Raw genomic sequence first — 19,606 nt, 5'->3', positions numbered from 1 at the left:
AAAATTAGAGTCCATTTCACTTCAGTTCATTTCACTTTATTTATTCCTGCAAGCAGACATTTACAGAGCAACTCAGGTCAGCAAACACACTCACAGTAAATAGATGATTTATTAGTCATAAAAAAAAACTACAGGCTTTCAAATGAAAATCTAAATGAACTTATATGAGGGTATATCATAAATCATGTATTGGTACTAACCGGATAAATGATAAAACACTCAATTATTTTGAGTTGGGGTCATATGAGGTTCTTATCCACAGTCAGTATGTTTCGAGACCAGCAATGACCTGCAACCCCTAAAACAAAACCAATCTAGTCTGTTAAAAAGATTTTATAGGCAACATAGAGAATATTATGACTGCTTAACTTTGCTGTCTGCCTTTTCCATGTGGAACTGCAGCAGTAACCGAGTCCGCCAGACTCCATTGAAAAAAAACTGTAATTCCACTTTAGAAAGCAAAACAGCTACTGCCCTAAAACTGCGTCACTTTGACATTTTAACACACCAAATCAGATCCAAACTAACGTGTTAACTCACTCAAGTCACACAATAACAGTGATATATGCAGTGGTACAGTAACCACGCCCTTGTTTGGCAAGGTAAAATTATAATTTTTGTCAGCGGAGTCTGGTGGCCTTGTAGAAAGCAGTAACGGCTTCAATCTGGAAGCTTTGCTTTCCACCGTCTACTGTAATTAACGCACTCACTAATAATGAGTGCATTATCTCTAATTGGCCATTGTAGATAAGTACTTCACACAAAAGAAACCGAACTATCCCTTTAAAATAAATAACTAATCATGAGGCTGCACTAACAGCCGCGCAACCAGCAGGGGGAGCCAAATACCTGCATTTATAATTTTAAAAGCTCATTCCTTTTTCTCCATGAAACCATCCTCCTCCTCTGGCCGCTCTCCGCTCTCCTTCTCCCCTCACACTGTTTTCTCTCTACCATCATTGTTATTTTTTCTTCCTCCTCTTCTTCTCCTTCTCCTCCGGCTCTTTCTCACTGACCGACTCATGCACCGGCTCTTCTCAGACCAGCTGCGCCGGACGGATCCGTGTCTGTATCTCCAGCTGTGTGGCTCCAGTCCCGCAGGCAGGGTCGGCCATGTTGTTGTGTGGGGGTTGATGGAAGTTTAGTAGTAGGAAGTAGAGAGGCTACAAAGCGCTGGGATACTTCAGGATCCCACTTCTTCTTTTTCTTCTTCTTCTTTTTCTTCTCCCTCCTCCTCTCCTTCTCCTTTCTCCCCTTCTTCTTAATCCCTGCCATGCCTCTGCAGGATTCCTCCTCTCTGACCCGTGCGCTCTGGCAACAATGATCTCCTCCATCTCCATCTTCAAGACTGCAACATTTGCTTTGATTTAACTTAAAAGCTCCGCTGGATGGATGAAGTGAGGATGAGGGCGGCTCGGACCCGGCTGGAATAACTCGGATTTTTATTTAATTTATTTATTTTCCACCGATCCGATCCGGTTCGAGGAAAAGGGAGAAAGGAAAACATCCGAAGAAAGAAGGACGCAGATTTGTGAAGGTAAATTAAAAGAAAAGAAAGTGGTCAGGATCAGATAAAGATGGGCCGAAACGCAGCTGCTGTGATGTCTGACCTGTCATCAACAAAGGAACGAAGCTGTCCTATATATAATAACGCAAACCCTGCCTGTAGGTTTGCGCTGTTGTACTATTTTGTAGGTTTTCCTCTACAAACCATCCGATGTGAAGGAATGATCTCATGTTTCACTCGCAGATATCAATGAATAGGCAGCATGTGCTTTAAGTCCCAGAGGAATATTACTGCGACCATATCGGATTTCAGAAAAGTAGGACAGTAAAGCTACAGTGTGGTAACGTGTGAATATGTGAATCAGTTGTCATTGTATGGTTTAATTATCATTAACATGCTACTAAACTTGATATTTAAGGATTATTCCAGTAGTAAAAGAAAGCCACTGGAAAAGTCCAGACATATTATTATCTTCCACTAATTTTTTTTTAATCTTGTCATTATTTGAGTTAAAAGTTCATAAAGAAACGTACAAAGAAGAAGAGCCACCTCATCGTTTTAAATGCCTAGCTCAGTGTTTTGACTCACGCTGATTCAGATCATTGGGAGATCAGGATGGGGTTAAGGAGGAGGGGGAGGAGGAGGAGGAGGAGGAGGAAGAGATTTGACCTTTGGGTGATGCTGTCAGTCTGCATGGTCTGAATTCATAGTCGAACTTTACTGTTCCATTACGTGTAAATCAGCGTGATTTATTCTCCGGTTGACCGCTCCTCTTAAAAGTAAACAGAGCTGAAGATGACTCGGTGGCCTGTCATATCCTGAACAGCTCTGCACATTTGCACAACTGTAACTGAATCATAGCTGGGTGGTGATTCTCATAAGTGAAATGAGATGAAGGGGAATGCCAGTATTTCTAAAGCTGTTCATATATAACACCAGCCTATCTATATGGACAAACGTGTTGCAAGATTGTGGCATGTTCTTACATTCTTACACAAGATTCCTGTGAAAGGTCTGAAAGCAGGAATGTTTAGTCAGAACGATTCACGATTCACGAATGAGGGCATCTGGGGATCATGCAGATCCATTCGGTTGTCTAAATAGTTAAAGACCATGACACAATAAGCACACGGCCAGATGATTTCAGGTGTCTGCGGCTGGTCGGACGCAGCTGGTTTAAAGAGTTATTTTATCTCACAGACGGTTATGTGTTAGCCAGCTGGTGACCATGGTTTTACAGTGTGTTCAAAGTGTAAGTTTTTGGTCCTTGGACAGGCTGCGTGAGGTGACGTCCCAGTCGTCCTTCGTTGACAGTAGTTCTTTGGTTTCAGTACTTCTTAGTAGAGCTATATTAGCTAATAATCAGTGGCCTGATTGATTATTTTTACATACTTTAGGGGCTCAAACACACGCGTTCAACGCTGTTGTGGCGCCCTGCACTGTTTTTTGATCGATCTGATAAAATAATTGGCAAGTTGGAGCCACATTCATGAGGTTTCTTTAAATCTGAAAGGATGTGCTCGGGATGTTTTGGCTCAACAAACATCGTCTCATCGATTCCTTGCCAATATTTTCAGGCAGCGTAACACAACACCAGGGACTGGAACCGGAGCCGCTCAATTTTTTAAATCAAATTGACAAAGAATCTCTATTACGCGAGGAGGGCAGACCAGACCAGTCCTCCCAAAGCACATTCATCATGTGTGACGCCGGCGCTGGAAAAGGAGCAGGCGTCTTATCAGACCTTGCTCATTCCTAGTGTCAAAATCCACATGTAAATTCAGCGAGTGTCATTGAATGCATTCTACCGGAGAGCTCTGATCCAGACTGCCACATGGGCCTTTACAGTCGGTTTTATTAGATGTTGACACTTCAAACACCCGGCCCTGTTGTGCGCTGACAAATGGATGATTGCAGATGCACTCTGATTCCCAAAATAGCTCCCTCTTACCCGCTCAGGTATTCCCATGAGACCTGTTATTCTCGAAAACGTGTGATCTCTGGCAGCACGGCAGCTGACACGGGCGCAACCGTGGGCCGTTTACTGCGTCGCGTTGTCAAGCTAAGAGTCGGTTTAAGTTTTCCTCAGGATGTAAGTGCTCATCCCAGAGGGAGAGGAGAGACTGAGCGGCCGTATTTCAAGTAAATCAGTCAAGTATTAATTTAGAGGGAGAAATCTCTGAGCTGTATTTTACCAGCTGAAATCTCTCAGAGAGTGGTGTAAGCCTCCGGATTGGTTTACATGCTTGCATCAGAACGCTACACTCACCACATTGCAAATCGCATTACAAACCACTTATTGACGTCTCTCCCGATTGCTCTGAGGCGTCTTCGTCGTCACGTGACATCTCTTCAGACCCAGTTTTAACCCTTCGGCATCGGAGGAATGCGGCGGACGGTTTGGAGGCAGCATCTGTTGCAGATCTGAGGCCCAGTAAAGCTCCTCAGACCCTCCCCTTCTGCAGCTGCCCAGCAAGACGCTGGGCAGGGTTTCACTCAGACTGTTGGCCGATGGATGGGGAAGCTCCTCCGTCGCACTGGCCCTCAGCTCCCGGCTCTCATCCAGCTAAATATTAGCGTCACAGGAGTCTGGATAGTCTGAACCTCAAAGGAGTGGAACCTGTTTGAACTAGCGAGACTTAATATATTTAAAAGTCAGGCTTTAGTTAATTTATAATGCATGATATGCAGAGGAAATATTTAAAAAACAGCCCTTTAGTGAGACTCTCGATTCCAGATGGGATCCAGTAACGTATAAATCCCTTTCACATCTTCAGTTAAAAGATAACGTTACACTGCAATCACATTACAGGACAAACCGACAGTTTGTGTTTACACACTGGGTGTTCGATCGATTGGCACAAATTTGCGGGTGTCTCGGCCTTCGCATGTGCTCTTATCCTCAATGTTGGAAATCATATTTTTGAGTGCTCACAAGTTAAAGTGCAGAAACAACGTGGAGGCTATATACCAGATGTCTTCAATTTCTTTGCTCCAAGAGTTTAAATAACATGTCGATAGCTGTTTTCCAGCAAGAGTGAAGCAAACTAATCGGGCATAACCGATATAAATTATGTCGATTCCAACTTACACTTTTACGCACTCGGGAGGGTGGACACATTCGAGATGTGGCCTTGGCTGTTTGTCTTCCTCTGCCATGTTTCTGCGAAATTTTCTGCTTTTACAGTAACTGGAAGTTGTGAGTTCATGGTTACGACATCAGAAGTTGTGTATACAAAAGGCCCGGAGTTCAAGTGGCAGCATCGGCCGCACTCTCAGTTTGCTCAGCTAAACTTCTTTGTCCGCAGCCTTCTTTAAAATTCTGAACCATGATCGCTGTTGATACTCAGACGTCTTTTATCAGAGAGTGCGAGTGGGAGGAAAAAAAAAAAACTCAACTGTCCTCTTCCTTATCAGCATTTTGTGGAATTATCACACTCTGGTCGGAGAGGGGGAAGGAAACTGTTGGAGGGTGTTTCATGAGAAGTCGTCAGGTTCGAATTGTCAGAGAATATTTTATAGGTTGAGAACGCACATAAAAAGGCGAAAGACCGAAGGTTAAAGGCCACAACCTTTTTAAGCATCCGTGCTCGTCCGTTAACCTCACATATTCCTGGAAGTCTCGGTGGAGCTTCTGGAGTCGACTCAGATGTCCACAAATGCGTTTTTGTTTATTGTGTATTTCCTGTGATTCTTGACAGCGAACGCTCGCAGCGCTGAACGCTTAGACTATCTTTAGACGAGTCTAAAAGCTTTCGAAAGCGAGCAGGTCTGAGCAAGTCTCTGTTTCTGAGGTGTCCTTGAGCAAGACGCTGAGTCCCTATCAGCTGTCAGGTTTACAGCAGCTCAGCGGGCAACCCGACATGGCAGGAAGAGGAATGTTAAACAAAGATGTTGTCTAGTCTGTGTCACTTAAGAGACATTTCCATTTGAGAAGCAGGGAGAGACTCAGCGGTCTGAAAAGTGAAGCTCCCTGGAAGGACAGATCCGCGCTAAGACAATGGCACCGCACCTTTCCGATCAGATAGCGGAGGAGCCTCGGTGCACATGCGTTGACATGTAAACCTCCCTTTTCAAACTCTTCACCTTCCTCTCTCATTGTTTCTTAATGGCTCCGACTGGTGCAACTGGGAGTCCTCTGGTGTTTGCGTGCAATCTGCTGTTGTAGGTCATGTTATTGTCCTGAGGGCCGGGGGATGTTCCAATCAGTTTCTATAATTAGAAGCGAGGCAGATTTTCTTTGCGGATTCGCTGCTCTGCTGCACAGGAATGAGCTCGCATTGAGCTGAATGGACTTGAACGCGAGAGCCGGCGGGACGTTTTGATATTTCAGAATGACGCCAGCCAAGTCTGGCTGCGCGGATTTTTATTTATTTTTCGCATGAGCGTCTTCAGACACGTCACTTGTTCCTCGTTCAGAGTTGTTTCTCTCTCACAGACGAAGCCAGTGGTGTCATTACGGCCGGCTGATTTAGCTGATTGATGGAGAGTTGAGGCTGAGCTGATTCGGAGGCTGCGGGTAAAGCCAGTCTGCATTGTACCGTCGCAGCCAAGAGTTCTTGAGCACCTCTCCAACCTGAGAGTCCTCTCAGTGCTGCTCATGCGAAAAGCACACAACCAAATGCTGAACGGTCGATACGGGCCTAAATTACTGCAGAGTTGGGGGGTCTTCACTGTTTCTGCTGCAGAACCTGGCGGTAACTCCTCTTTTTTTGTTTTCGGTTATTATCCTCTTAGGGTAAATCTGTCGTCCTCATAATCCTCCTAGTAGCTCAAGCTGATAGAGCTGGCGCTGTGTGCCTGGTTGCCCCCCCCCTCATTCAGCCAACCTGCAGTACGCGCCACATTAAATCTAAACCAAGGGTCTCCAATGTTTTCCAGGCCAAGGACCCCCAAACTGATGGAGAGATAAAGTAGGGACCCCCTACCTCTTAGATGTTTTCTATATTAAACTCAGCTTAGTGCTATTTATAAATGTACATTATTATATATATAATTATACAGTATTATTAATAGTAAGCTATCCCTTTACTAAAATATGTTGGATTCATGTTAATGTGTATTAAATGAAATTTAAATTTGTGGGGGAAAATTAAAAACACCTTGCGAATGCGGTAAGCTGTTTTAAAAAAGGTGTGTTTTCAGTCTGGATTTGAAGGTTGCAGTGATTATGTCTCATGTTCAAAGACGACCAGAGCGCAGGTGTGTGTGGACACACCCTCTGTAGACACATGGGCTCTATAGCACCATCTCCAGTGTGAATTTGTGTACTTACACACCTGTACTTACACCTAAGCGACGTCACTTAGGTAAAAAATACTAATGCTTATTTTAGTCATTCATTGGTCTATTATTAAATGAATTCACTAATTATCTTCTAACCAGATTACATTTAATGAGCTTGGTTACACTTTGAACTGGAACAAAAGAGGAACATAAAGAGATGCTAGCAGCTGTCTGAAACTGTGATTTGAGCTACATGCTAATATTATGCTAGCATGATAATATTTAGCAGGGTTGTGTTTTATCATGACCAGCATCTTAGTGCACTGTGTTGAGATGTCAGCACTAGTATTTAGTCATGTTCCAAAATATTGGTTAAATTCAAACTATAACTCAATTTCCAAGTGGAAAATGTCAAATTTTAGCAGCTCATTGCTAAAAATAGCTCTCGTAGTGTTGAAGGGATGGAGAGAAAATATTAATACTGCTAAACGTATGGAGCTACAGGTCATTTCTACATGCGACGCTAAGAATAACGATGAATGAATAAATAGCGATAGACACAGAAAGTCTGGCAACATGAATTGGGAGAATCTGAGCTAATCTCAACAGATGGAGAGACCATTGCTGTGGATTGACATTTGACACAAACAGTGGTACTTACCACAAGTAAATACAACTCACAACTTAGATCCAAATTCACCACGCTGATAAAAATAATAAAACATATAGAGGAGAGCTCGGTTCTGTAATGAAATCTAAAAGCTTTTTTTTTTTGGTGCATTTATGATGACTTTGGAATTCAGAAATGGCTGATGTCTCATTTTTGGAAGGGAAAAACCTTTTCACTTAATAGGGCAGATATTCCTGGGACACCAGCCAGTGTTTTACTGCGTGGTGAGTTCACTGCTGACCTGACAAGCCATTGCTCTCATCTTTCTGATATTAAAATACAGGCCCACCGTAGTCGACTGCGGCGCGAAGCCCTCCGCTTTCCATGACACGGAGCTTTCTCGTCTCGAGGTTGAAGGAAAAGGTTGGCTCGGTGGAAAAAGGAGGTCTCTTTCATGTGCCAACATTCCCGACATGTTGGCTGCAGATCTGACATCTGAGATTAGATTTATTGGTATAATCCTTTTTTTTTTTTTTTATCTAGGAAATCTATTTCACTTGGAAACATCTCTTCAGCGACTGACCACTCGTAATGGGTTTCTAGCGGATGATTAGTGCTCAGCGAAAGTTGCAACCTGCAATTTAACCAGTTGTTTGGTTTCATTTGCGCAGAGTGTCCTGAATCTTTGGAAGGTTTCTGCGGTTTGTCCCCGTTTTGTTGATTTCTTGGCAGTTCGTCCGGGGAACTCGATGAACTCTTGATTATGCACTTCCCTCTAGGATGAGGAAAGATCCCTCCCGCCTCCCGAACATCAAGGCCACTGAAAGATGTATCACCGCTCCAGTGGATCCCCTTTAACTGATGATTGCATGATTGTCACCCTGTAATTCAGCAAACTGCCGTCCTTGTCGCTCCTGTCGCCAGCTGTGCCGCCGTCATGCTCACCAGCGCCACGCGGTCCGCTTTCATGCCGAGCGTCCTCCCGCCTCTTGATAAAAAACTATTTCACTTCAGCGGCCTTTTGTTCGGCTGTCTTGTAAAGCTTCAGCGCCTGTTGACGGGGTTCGGCTCCTCGCGCAGTCGTTGTTCTTGGCGAACGAACCCGTTCTGATCCCCCCCCCCCCGTGCTCAGACATCTTTACGAGCGTGTCTGATTGTCTCCACATTTTCCGGGGCTTTCACATCACAAAAGAATGCCTCAGTGTGACTCCCTCTAAATTACGTTAGAAAGAGGAATGGCAACCATGCAGATGGAGACACACCGACGTTTTAAATCTCCCAGCGTGGTCAGACTGAGGCATGGACAGATTGTGAAAGGATGGATCCCTCATTCTGACCGCTCATTGGGGAGAAAGACACAAAAACAAGCCAGAGTCGTTCACTCTCGGTCTGTTTGTAGTCATTTCGTATCTCTTTGTAGTATTTTAGTATTTATGTCTGCTGCGGTGGCTCTTGTAGAAGTTTTGTTTTGAGTTTTTGTGGTCATTTTGTGTCTCTACGGCTGATTTATGGGACTTTGAAGTCATTCCTTGCAGCTTTGCAGCTGTTTTGTGTTTCTCTGTGGTTGCCTTGTGTGTCGTGTAGGTCATTTTGTTTCTCTTGGTAGGTGCTTTGAAAGTTTTTCGTGGTTGTTTCGTGTCTCTCGGTTTTGTCTCCTTATGGATGTTGATCATTGTGTGAATCTTTCTATTTGCTTGTTCAACTTGTTCGGCCGTTTTTCTGTCTCGTTGTGTTATTTTCAGGGGTCTTTTCAGCCATTTTGCGTCTCTTGTATCTCTCATTACTCTCTTTTTGTGGTCATTTTGTGGCCACATCGTGTCTCCGTGTTTGTTTTGGGTTGTTATATGGTCGCTTTATGTCTCTTTGGGGTCACTTTTATGGATTTGTTTGTGTCGTACATTGCCGTCTGTCATTTTCTCTCTTTTAGTGGTAACTTTGCATTTCCTCGCACCCACTGCCTTTCTTGTTATAAGTCCTTGTTACCATTCCATGTCACATCGTAGTTGTTTGTTGTCATTAGATTGACGTGTCAACATGACTTTTAACTTCATGCAGGTTCTCAGCGCTACACGCCCCATGACTCCTCAGGCCCTAGGCCTATTGTCAGACAGACATTTGTTTTGTATAACTCCATGAGCTGAGGGTCACTTAGAGGGCTATTTGAATCACAACAAATACAGAAATGTAGATAATGAAAAGCGCAGACTGTTTTATCTACTTAAGGGAGGTTGACTTTGGGTAACATGCAATGTTTCATTTCTTTGTAAAGATTATAGTTTCCAACAATAAAAATGACAGTCACGTATTCGTCCCTTCGGTTTGCACTTGATTTACCTCAAAACATGAAACACAATTAAATCTGGCGATGTTGAGTCATTAGTGAATCAAAGCGGATTTAGTGTTTACCCATATGTCCCGGTTACCACAGGGCTTATAGTCTTAGCGGATGCAACAACAGCAACGAAAATGATTCACATGATAATATCAGGTCATTAGATTTTCATTACATAACATGAAATATGCAAACGGCTACAGGTCTCATGTTGCGAGCAATAATCCCTCTCCTCGCTTAGCTTTATGTTGCGTTAAATCGATGTCTTCTTGCTGCGTCTGTCCAGGCGGAGCACGACGATGGGCTGCGTTAAGAGCAAAAATGACAAAGGCGCGACGATGAAGTACCAGGCAGAGAGTTCCCCGACGCCAGAAGCCAACGCCGCCGCCGCCACCACGCCGCACGTCGGCCACTATGGGCCAGATCCCACACAGCTGCAGCAGAATCAGGCCGCCTCATCTACGTCTGGCTCTGGGGCCGCGAATTTCAACCACACCCTCACGCCGTTCGGGGGCTCCTCATCCGCCATGACCCCCTTTGGAGGAGCGTCCTCCTCCTTCTCTGGTCCTGTGTCCAACTCCTTCTCTGGTGCTGTCTCAAGTGAGTAGTGTATTACACTGTGGTCGTCAGTCAACATGGACACCATTGGGCGCAGCCGTTTTCTGTGTTTCATCCCATTAGCTTCGCTGCTACTGATGTTTTCAAGGGATTTTTAAAAATCTTCCTAGATAGTAATTTCACTGTATTTGTAATCAAGTTGCAAAGACTTGACCTAGTGATAGGTAATCCATAGTCTTTTGGCCCGAGGGATGGCAGTGACCATCTGTCACCGCTTTGGTGCATCGGTGGAACACTTTGTACATTTGTGGTCCCTAGACAATGAGCATTACTGATCACTATTTCTTTAATCTTGCTCGTCTTTCATCAAAATCTTGTCATTTCTGTTTGTAGGGTCATACTTCAAAGCCACACTAACCAATCAATCAAATGCACTACAGTAATCAAAGTTTCATTCATGGAATAATGGAAAATATTTGCTTTAAATATAGAAAAAAAATCACATTAAGAGATCTAAATCAAAGTTGTCATCAACAGTAAACGTAAAAGGGGATAAAATTCAGTATGTCAGTCTGGCTCGTCAGTGTCATGGCTAATTGCCCTCATTGTGTTGTAAATTGTCAGCGTTGACACGGTTCCTGATATCAGCTGCGATCGTGCAGCTTACAGCGATCCTGGGAGCAAAGAGCCTTTTTATGGGATAGGTGGGATTTGGGTGGTAATCCTCCCCCATGTTGGATTATCTGCTCTCAGAGTGGGATGGAGGTGGCACTGTCATGATATTTGCTTTCTGCAGGTGATAATGGGATTACAGTTGACAGCATTGTTGTCAGCGGTGGGTATATGAAAGTCATATGCCCGGGAGTGTGGCTTCATGCTGCACAGTGCGCTATGTTGAACAGGATGTTGGCACGGGACGGGATGATGATTTATTACTGAACTAAGGCTGTCGTGTGTGACAAGAATATCCGATTTAAAAAATGGTTTAATATATCCACTCTTCTTCCACAGTCCATGCAGTACTTAAACAATAAAAAAAAACAATACAAGTTCCGTATTTTTTTTTTTTTTATTGTTGAACTTGGTGAGACAGATGTATCTGCATAAATGTATCTACATAAAGTGGCCTTTACAGTCACACACAACAGTACTATTATCAGCAAAAAGTCTGGATGTACAAGTCCTTACATTGGGGTGACTTTAGCATCATGCTACATGCTACAGGCAGGTCCAGCAGGTCAGCAATGTCCTTCGCTAGCCTTTTTACATGATACTTCCAGGCAGGAGTAGGCTACGGCAGAATGTTTAACAAGGTTAAAAATATTTTTATACTGATGTTGCAGTGGCAGTAACCACAGCCAAAAGACCTTTGTTAACAGCCAGTTAACCTGCTTAATGCCGCCTACCTTCTTCTTCTCCTTTTGGATTTATTGGCTGCTTATAGACCAGCTTAGAGGTGCATTACGCCCACCTATTTCTGCTGCTGCTGCCGCTGCCTACACGAGCAGCTAATGTTGGCTAAATATTGTAACCCCGGATTCTCTGAGTACCGGCATGCTGCTTTGCCGTAAATTGGCGTCATCTGAGGTTTTTATGAGTGAGCACAGTTCACAAACATTATTTATTAAATCACGTGTCTGTTGTTATGTTTTTTTTTTTATTTTTTAGGCGGCGTTACCTTCTTTGTGGCCTTGTACGACTATGAAGCCAGGACATCAGATGATCTTACGTTTAAAAAGGGAGATCGCTTCCAGATCATCAACAACACGTGAGAGTCCCTCCAGGCTGTGTGTCAGTTTGTGAGCCTTACATTTAAAACGTTTCCTCACGGGCGGCGCCGTGAATATGGTTCCTTTCTTTCATCCGTCCCGTGATGCTTGGCTGCACCTGTTCCGAGCGTGTCTGCCGCCATGAATGACTTAGATTGCCATTTGTTTCTTGATGCTAGCTTTCTGCGCAGCACTGGGGATTTTTTATTTTTTTTTGCTCCTGCAGTGGGATTAAAGCATTGTAATGTAAAATAGATTAGTCCCATTCAATCCCATTCTGACAGTGGCCTTTTAAAGACCATTTTTTTTTCAAATCTTGAGATTTGGCAGAACAAATCAAATTTACTGTTACCTACTTTGAACCCCTTCAAAACAAAATACGGACGATTTTGCGCAAGGGCTGCCTATAAATTATTAACCACTATTTACAGGTGTTTCATTCCTGGTATCAACGGTAGTCCTCGGCTGACAGTTAAATGAACAAGTCATTCGCGTCAACTCTCCTGTGTCACTGTCCCCCTGCAGAGAGGGAGACTGGTGGGAGGCTCGCTCCATCAACACAGGGAAGAAAGGCTACATCCCGAGCAATTACGTGGCCCCTGCTGACTCCATCCAGGCTGAAGAGTAAGACCTTGTTGCCGCTTCTCATAACCTTGTTACTCTATCTACGGCGACTGCGCCAGGACGCTAATGGCAGCAGCGTGATCTCGTATCACGCGGCTCAAAGCACACAGTGCAGCATTAACATTACCTTGAAAATATGACTTTGGTTTCGTAAGCAAGTGGCAGCTGTCAGCTTCAGCACAGTTCCACGGGCTTTTCACCCACGTGCCGTCCCTCCACAGGTGGTACTTTGGCAAAATGGGGCGCAAAGATGCCGAGAGGTTGCTGCTGAACCCGGGGAACCATCGAGGAACTTTCCTGGTGCGAGAAAGTGAAACGACTAAAGGTGACGATCGCCAGAAACAGAGTAGCAAAGAGGAAGGAGATGTTTCTATTTGTTTTATTACCTTCCTATTAAGGGGCTGGAGGACACAGACAACTGTTCCCCTCTTTCATACAAGAAAATTCAATCGTAAAAAGCTCTAAATGTTGACAGTTCACTAATTGCCGTTAGCACTGCAGTACACTGGTGAGCTACGGCTAAAGGTAAAGGTTTAAAATCACTGTCAAGTTTAGAAAAGTCCAAGAAAGAAGGAATTAAAGGGGACAGAACGTGCGCTCACAGGCTGTTATAACATCTCTATGGTGCTCTGCTGAAATTTAGCCTGTTAGCATGCTAACGGAAAAGTACCCATGAGAGAAAACAAAATTAGAAGAGGTAGATTTTTTTTCAATGAATTAATTAATAATATTAAGAATTTGAAATGGTATTGTGAATATTTTTATTCAGTTATATTGCTATTGCTTGTCAACAGTGGCCTGGATATTGTCACACACTGTTGCCCTGTGCGCTGAGGGGGCGCTAATAATTAGCTTATTCATAAGTATAGTTAGCGCTAGTTTTGCAGGTGCAGTTTTGCAAGTAAGAAATATATCAAATTTGAATTAACATATCGAGTTACAACACTAAATGAAGATGAATACTGCTCCATTCGATACTTCTGCATATTTTTCACTAGACAAAGAATAATGGCATCCAAAAAGTGCATAAAATAACTCACTAAATAGCACCTGACAAAATGAAAAGGTAAAAAAAGCCATTGCTACAAGCTGCCGGAGGAAACATGAATTAAGTGAAATAAATGAGGAGGCTCTTCCCTCGTCAGAAGGGCTGTTGAGGGAAGCAGAAACTCGCGTGCACGTGAAACCAGCATCTCACTCCACTTCACCACTCTGAAAGCTGCGTTTTAAATGACAAACACTCGTGTTCACACGGATGAAGAACATTTCCCCCGTCTCCTCCTCCAGGTGCTTATTCTCTCTCCATACGGGACTGGGACGAGACCAAAGGAGACAACGTGAAACACTACAAGATCCGCAAGCTCGACAGCGGGGGATACTACATCACCACGCGAGCGCAGTTTGACACGTTGCAGAAGCTCGTCAAACACTACACAGGTTGGTTGTGTGCGGCGCCCCTCTCCCTCCCCTCACGCTCCCTCTCTCTCTCGCCTCATTCATTATTCATCCCAAACCTCCGTCGCACCTCGAGGAATTATCCTGAAAATTGCTCTTTAGTCACGCCCGCTGCTCTGTGCCACACAGTTCGCCGTGCCACCTTAGCGTCACCGAGGGAGATGAATGGCCATTAATTTTAATAACTACTGATGGTGCGGTTATGATTTTGAGCCTCCCACCTCATCTTCAGCCTGAGGTTAAGTATCTGTGTTCCCACTTCATTTCAGTTTGACTCTAGAGAGGTCTTTGGTGTGTTAAGAAGCCACTTCGTCTCATTTATATTTTATCAGAGTTAGTGTGAGAGTGTCTCGATTCCTCCACATCAAATGGAATGAGCTGATGCGTGAAGCAGACCGGCTTAAAACTTCTTCCCGCCGGTCCGGAGACTCGTGGGCGTGCGCCGAACTGCTGGGTGGGATGTAACGCTTTCATCTTTGTCCCCGTCTTTATCGCAGAGCATGCAGACGGGCTTTGCCACAAGCTGACCACGGTTTGCCCCACCGTCAAGCCTCAAACCCAGGGGTTGGCTAAAGACGCCTGGGAGATTCCCCGGGAGTCCCTGCAACTGGAGCTCAAACTGGGCCAGGGCTGCTTCGGAGAGGTCTGGATGGGTAAGGCAAACAGGAACACGTCTCAAATAGTTTGGCGGTAACTATCTGTACGGGGGGGAACTCGAAAATAAACCCAGGTTTACATAGGAAATGCAAACACGACGCATCTATATTTATTGTGTCTATCTTTGTCCAGACTCGGGAGCTATCCACTTCCTGCAGTTGCTTCCTCTGTTTGTTGTATCCTCTTTATCTCCAGAGATCGTCTCACTCAGGACGACGAGCGCTGGGGCGAATTTATTTGCCGGTTCGCAAAACCGCGAGCTCTCATCCGCTCGTCCGGGGGATATTTTTGAAAGGAGCGCACGCATGACAGCACATGTCTGAGCAATTACAAGACCTAATTAATGATATTGTCTCGCTCCCAGCCCATTAACGGCACTGATTACCCCCGTGGCCCGTGGGCGTTCCTCTCCCCCGTCTTTGTCTCTGCAGGCACGTGGAACGGCACCACGAAGGTGGCCATAAAGACGCTGAAACCGGGAACCATGTCGCCCGAGGCCTTCCTCCAAGAGGCTCAGATCATGAAGAAGCTCAGGCACGACAAGCTGGTGCCTCTTTATGCTGTGGTGTCCGAGGAGCCCATCTACATTGTCACGGAGTACATGGCCAAAGGTACCGGCGCACTTATTAAAAAGCCGCACTCCTGCATATTTGAGCAGCAATTAAACAGATTTTGGGGGGAGCTTTCATCCCTGGTGAATAGCAGCACTCAGCTGCTTCCTGTTACTTGACACTGACGAGGTCTATTTTTAAAGAAAGGCAAAACAACACAGAGCTCTTTTCAGGCTGTCAGATTGACGCATGGCGATTTCCTTGAAGGGGAAAAAAAAATTTAAATTTTATGGACGCTTTAATTAATACGCTGCACAGATTGAAAGTCCTTGAAAGTCCCTTGTGGTTCCCCGAAGCTTGAAACTGGAATGGTTAATTGAAAAGTGCAGCAGTTTTGTGGGTGTTTTTTTATAGCTTTATAGCTTCAGCTTCAATACTCTTTATTTTTTTTTTTTCAGGGTTGTATGAGTAATTAGATTTATGTGCGTGCAAATGTTAACTGTATGACATATGCTGTTGATGTAGCGTGCGTTGTAATTTCACAGAGCAACCGTTTGAATATTTTCCACAGCATCTCTGTAACTCCACCGCTGACAGACGATGAATGGATTAGCCGTCATATAATGCGTTAAACTCTGGCTTAATGTATTATTCAGCGTTATTTAACATATTTACATACTGTTGGAGGATATTTTGTATGCAGTTCGCTGCAGTATGCGATCACGCTTCTATTGTTTTCGTAGGAAGCTTGCTTGACTTCCTCAAAGAAGGCGACGGCAAATTCTTGAAACTCATCTTGCTGGTGGACATGGCTGCGAAGGTGAGACCAAAACCAGAATTTGAATGTGAGCGGCTTGTTAAGTTTAGAGCTCTATTTTTAGCCTCTCATTTAATTTTGTTTTTTTTAAAAAAAGCAGAGCCTCAGGTAAACATCTCTCTCCCAGATTTTGCACGCTCCTCTTTTGTTCCCTCGCTTTGTATCAGCTGTTTTATGTCCGACGGGCGAAAGATGATTCACTGAAGGAGCTGTCTAATGTTTCCTTCCCAGATTGCGGACGGCATGGCTTTCATCGAGAGGATGAACTACATTCACAGGGACCTGCGAGCTGCCAACATCCTCGTGGGTGAGAACCTGGTCTGCAAGATCGCCGACTTCGGTCTGGCCAGGTTGATAGAAGACAACGAGTACACGGCGAGGCAAGGTGGGTGGACACGCGGTGTGAGTCACGGGTGAATGAGGTGTTCCGGGTAGGGATGGAAATGGACCGAGCAGTGACCTCACTACGAGGAAGGCTCCCCGTTGCCCGCTATCATCATGGTGAATTCGGTTGATAGTGGAAACCAGATGCTTCCAGTCGCTCTGATTAGTTGCGCTTTTAGCGCTGGGAGGATTTATCTCAACATCGTGTCTGCTGCTTAGAGGTTGGTTTACCCAAACTGCCAAACATTTTCTCATTTTTCTCTACTGGTGTCTCTGTGGTGGTAATAATTTACTTTTATTTGCTTTGGTTTTGAGATAAACACCGACCAGGCATAACATTATGACCACCTTCCTACATGGATCTTCTGACAGTGACCTGTGCTGTCTGGAAACTTAATGTTGTTAGTGGAGGGACTTTATGTCCTCTGGATTGAGGGGAGGGGCCTGTGTGGATGATCCTTACTGATACTTGATCAGTTTGGGATCTAGTGAATTTGGAGGCCAACACCTTGTGTTCGTCATGTTTTTTTGGGTTGTTCCTAAAGCGATGATCAATGTCATTCATTCATCTTCTATCTGTGGTTTTAATGTTGTGGCTGATCGGTCTAGTACCTCCCACTACAAAAGTCTTTTGCCCTTATTTGTTGAACAGATCATCTGTAGTGATTGCTGCACTGATATACAGCCCTTTACGACTTTGTATTATCTTGATTTTCAGATCAACTCAATGAGAAATCTAATGTGACGTCATTAAATTAATTTTTTTTTTAAATTTATCAAGAAAAAATGCTGAAGAAGAAACAAATGTAGCATTAGCTGCACAGATTGATCTGTGCACAGATGCACAGATGGAGAATAATAGTAAAAAATATAAAACCAAAAATGTTTACATGGTTTGACCGCATGATTTTGTCATTTTGATGAACTAACCTTTGAAATAGCTGCGTCATGGCCTTTCATTTTCCGTTACTGATTTATTGCTTTAAAGTGATTATGGATAAATGTCATTTATGTCATGCTTAGTGTCACAGAGAGCATGACACAACTTCGAGATGAGATGAGAATCTTGTAATCAGCATAATGTGACTCACTGGGCATCGTCACTTACTGGAAACAAAGCCAGAAATGAAGAAATGAGCTGCGTGCGCTCGTATATCCTCATCTGTCTTCATCTGTCTTCTCTCTCCGTCCAACACAGGAGCCAAATTCCCCATTAAATGGACGGCCCCCGAGGCTGCGCTGTACGGCCGCTTCACCATCAAGTCCGACGTCTGGTCCTTTGGCATCCTGCTCACCGAGCTCGTCACCAAAGGCAGAGTGCCCTACCCAGGTAAGAGACAGTGTCAGTTCAAAACACACACTGGTGCACACACCTGTAAATAAAACAGAGAGGGGTGATTCACCAGCCTTCAGTCTGTCAGTTAAACGTCAAGCTGCCGCGCCTGTTAATGACGGAGGATGAAGTGAAGCTGGCCATCACTGTCTGTGCTGGTTGTTTATGCGTCTGTGGGGGGAATTCTGACATCCACACACACACACACACACACACACACACACACACTCAGGCACATTTGAGATTAGATGAGACCATCTGGTGGGGGACGATCAGGAGATGGAACACCACTCTTGTTTATAACCATCTGCCAGACTGACCTGGGGAGCGGCGCCTGCAGCAGCTCTGCTACGTTCACTCCTTCGTGTCTGATGTGGATTTTAAACAATTAACAGACAAACATTTTTGTTTAAGGAATGGGTCGATGACAAGAATTGGACAAGAAGATCGATAATACTCTCATGTTTGCACAGTGAATGGAAGCTACTGTCAGTTGCCCATTAGTTTAGCTTAGCTTAGCTTAGCTTAGCTTAGCGTAAAGCTCTGTCTAAAGGTACAGACGAACCAAACCGACCCAAAAAAAAAAGTCACCTCACGTCGCCTGGGTCCGGACAGGAAGTTGCACTTGAGCACACTGCAAGGACCAGCAGCCAGGGACCAGCTGGCACAGATGTCCTGCACATGCTAGAGAGGAAATAACTCTTCATACCTGGAGACAGCATTCATTCATTCATTCATTCTTCATTCTAACCGGAAAACCTGAAGAGCTACGAACCGTCAAACTGCTCTGACCTGAATTGTCAAGGTTTCAGTCTACTCGTCTAAAACTCAACATGAAGGGAAATACACATATAGTTTGAACAGTCTTTTCCTGTGGTCATTGAAGTCATCTTCCAAGCCTCTAAAATGTGAGATCATTTTGTTTTTTTGCGTTGCATATCATTATGAATTGAATATTCTTTGTTTTCAGTTAGAGAGCGTGGGTATTCTTTACTATTTTAAATTGATTCAATTAAAAAAAAAATAAAAATCAAGATCACTCATAAATCACCCAAAAATATAAACATACGTTGCAGCCAAAGTTTCGTAATCAAAAGAAAGGGAATTCTTTATAACTCCTGTTAATTAGATTTGAGTCTGGCATCTACTATGAACGATTAGAAGCTCTTTATCATCACTTCCATCCCTTCTTCTCCTCCTCAGGTATGGTGAACCGCGAGGTGCTGGAGCAGGTGGAGCGCGGCTACCGCATGCCCTGCCCCCAGGGCTGCCCCGAGTCCCTGCATGAGATGATGAAGCTCTGCTGGAAGAAGGAGCCGGACGAGAGGCCCACCTTCGAGTACCTGCAGTCCTTCCTGGAGGACTACTTCACCGCCACAGAGCCCCAGTACCAACCGGGAGAGAACCTATAGCCGGGACTGCTGCGGGAAAAGTCGACTGGACACTGCGTCAGTCACGCAAACCACTACTTGCTCTCCAATTATCATTTTTTTTCCTTCATATCAGTGTCCATTTACATTTTCCTGTATTCCATATTTCACTTATGGTACTACGCGAATCTTAGTTGTGTAAATTCAGACATGTATAAAAAGACATATATCCATTTGATATATGTTTTTTTTTTATACACTACATATACTGTATGGGATTCTTACTCATGACTGCAGTATTGTATTTCTGTGAAATAACCTGTGAATAAGCTTCACAAAAGAAAAACCTGCTGTGGAGAATAGCCCGCCTTTTATGTGGAAATCTGACGCTCATTTGCCTCCAAATTGTGCTG

General features: G+C 44.2%; 1 protein-coding gene across 2 annotated transcripts; it reads left to right on the top strand.

Moving 5' to 3' along the window:
* Positions 1 to 580: 580 nt before the first annotated feature.
* Positions 581 to 19,431, top strand: LOC124995419 (tyrosine-protein kinase yes-like). 2 transcript variants are annotated; one of them, XM_047567758.1, is made up of 12 exons: positions 581 to 1,537; positions 9,962 to 10,275; positions 11,902 to 12,001; positions 12,528 to 12,626; positions 12,848 to 12,951; positions 13,914 to 14,063; positions 14,579 to 14,734; positions 15,170 to 15,349; positions 16,033 to 16,109; positions 16,338 to 16,491; positions 17,689 to 17,820; positions 19,027 to 19,431. In XM_047567758.1, the coding sequence occupies exons 2-12, from the start codon at positions 9,975 to 9,977 to the stop codon at positions 19,233 to 19,235; spliced, it is 1,662 nt and encodes a 553-aa protein (XP_047423714.1). In that variant the 5' UTR covers positions 581 to 1,537; positions 9,962 to 9,974; the 3' UTR covers positions 19,236 to 19,431. The 2 variants fall into 2 exon arrangements, with proteins under 2 accessions (XP_047423714.1, XP_047423716.1); XM_047567760.1 differs by lacking the exon at positions 581 to 1,537 and adding an exon at positions 8,607 to 8,730.
* Positions 19,432 to 19,606: the final 175 nt, after the last annotated feature.

This window comes from Mugil cephalus, chromosome 18 (assembly GCF_022458985.1).
Source record: "Mugil cephalus isolate CIBA_MC_2020 chromosome 18, CIBA_Mcephalus_1.1, whole genome shotgun sequence".
In the NCBI taxonomy this organism is placed as follows: domain Eukaryota; kingdom Metazoa; phylum Chordata; class Actinopteri; order Mugiliformes; family Mugilidae; genus Mugil; species Mugil cephalus.
Note: the sequence above shows the minus strand (reverse complement) of the source record. Positions and strands in the feature narration are given on the sequence as shown.

Coding starts and splice junctions, on each gene's coding strand:
- LOC124995419 (XM_047567758.1), top strand. CDS start 9,975: ATGGGCTGCGTTAAGAGCAAAAATGACAAAGGCGCGACGATGAAGTAC. Junction 15,350..16,032: donor CACGGAGTACATGGCCAAAG/GTACCGGCGCAC, acceptor TTGTTTTCGTAG/GAAGCTTGCTTGACTTCCTC. Junction 17,821..19,026: donor AGGCAGAGTGCCCTACCCAG/GTAAGAGACAGT, acceptor TCTCCTCCTCAG/GTATGGTGAACCGCGAGGTG.